Source organism: Cystoisospora suis (genome assembly GCF_002600585.1).
Source record: "Cystoisospora suis strain Wien I chromosome Unknown contig_3104, whole genome shotgun sequence".
NCBI classification, from domain to species: domain Eukaryota; phylum Apicomplexa; class Conoidasida; order Eucoccidiorida; family Sarcocystidae; genus Cystoisospora; species Cystoisospora suis.
The window spans coordinates 1-1,304 of NW_027155899.1; the positions used below are offsets into that span (position 1 = coordinate 1).

General features: G+C 42.9%; 1 protein-coding gene across 1 annotated transcript; it reads left to right on the forward strand.

Moving 5' to 3' along the window:
* Positions 1–179: 179 nt before the first annotated feature.
* On the forward strand, positions 180–1,295 carry CSUI_006210 (uncharacterized protein). Its single transcript, XM_068066374.1, has one exon. The coding sequence runs from the start codon at positions 443–445 to the stop codon at positions 1,016–1,018; it is 576 nt and encodes a 191-aa protein (XP_067921650.1). The 5' UTR covers positions 180–442; the 3' UTR covers positions 1,019–1,295.
* Positions 1,296–1,304: the final 9 nt, after the last annotated feature.

A 1,304-nucleotide genomic window follows, 5' to 3' on the forward strand; every position in this document is an offset into this window, starting at 1 on the left:
GATAGATAGATGGGTAGATATAGAAAGACAATATACATCTATATCCTTATCGTAACTCTATGTATGTATGTACGACACTCGTTGCTTTGGTAGTCGTGTATTCATTCTCTACTCCTCTATCTCTGTATCGATGTCTCTTTCTTTCTTTCTAACTTTCTTTCTTTTTCTTTTTGTGTGTAGTGTGGTCTCGTGTGTTGGGTCTGCCAATTGAACGCCCCAAGTCCATCACTCTCGAACACCTCCAAACGCAAGCCATCCGCCTTAGCCACAGCAGCAAGTAAGACCTTCTCTCTCCCCTCACACAGAAGAAGAAGAAAAAGAGATTCCTTATCAGTGCGAGAGAGAGAGAGAGAGAGACATGTTGAAGAAGAAGAAGATCGGCATCTAGAAGAAGAAGAAGAAGAAAAAGAAGAGAAAGAAGAAGAAAAAGAATGAAGAAGCCATGACGAATGAACCCATTTTTCGTAGCCTTTCATCCTCCCTCTGTACTCCTACACACTCCTGCTCTCCCTCTCCTCCGCTTTCTCTTCTTACTACGATGATGGCTATGACGTCTCTTCATGTCTTGGCGGCACTGCGCCCTCTGCAAGAGGAGGAGGAGGAAGAAGAAGAAGACTGCGGTAGAATCCTCCTCCCTCCTCTTTGTCAGAATTTGTATAATGAGCAGAAGAAAAAGAAGAAGAGGAGAGCCACTCTTCCTATCAGCACGACTACAGGAGACGTGCTTTACTTATTTAAGTTGTTTCTTCATCTTCTTCTTCTTCATCTTCTTCATCTTCATCTTCTTCTTCTTCATCTTCTTTCTCATCTACTTATCAGCGTCATCTTTCTTGTCATAAATCGAGTGTTGTCTACTCATACAGGGAGAGGGAAGGAAAGAAGGAGAGAGCAGAAGAAATGTCGTGACGAGTTGTTGACGCGATACAACAAGACAGAGAGAGAAAGACGCCTTTTTGGCTCATTCATTCTTCCATATGAAAAGAGGAAGAAGAGTGAGAAAGAAGAGGGTGGATGGTAAGTGAGTGATCGATATGGAAGACCAAGTCCGAAGACGTAAAGAAGGGCAGTAATAAGCATAGCAGTAGTAGCAGTAGTAGTATCAGACATAGAGGAACAGACAGGGACACGACCACTAAGAGGAAGAAATAGGAAGAAGAAGAAGAAGAAAGATTTCCTCTCCCGCACACATCACCTCTCTCTCTACATCTCTGGTGTATGTACATGAAATGCACAGAGGGAGAGAGCTAATGGACGTAAGAGACAAGAAGAGATTCCAGACAAAGATGGAGAGATAGACGAATAGA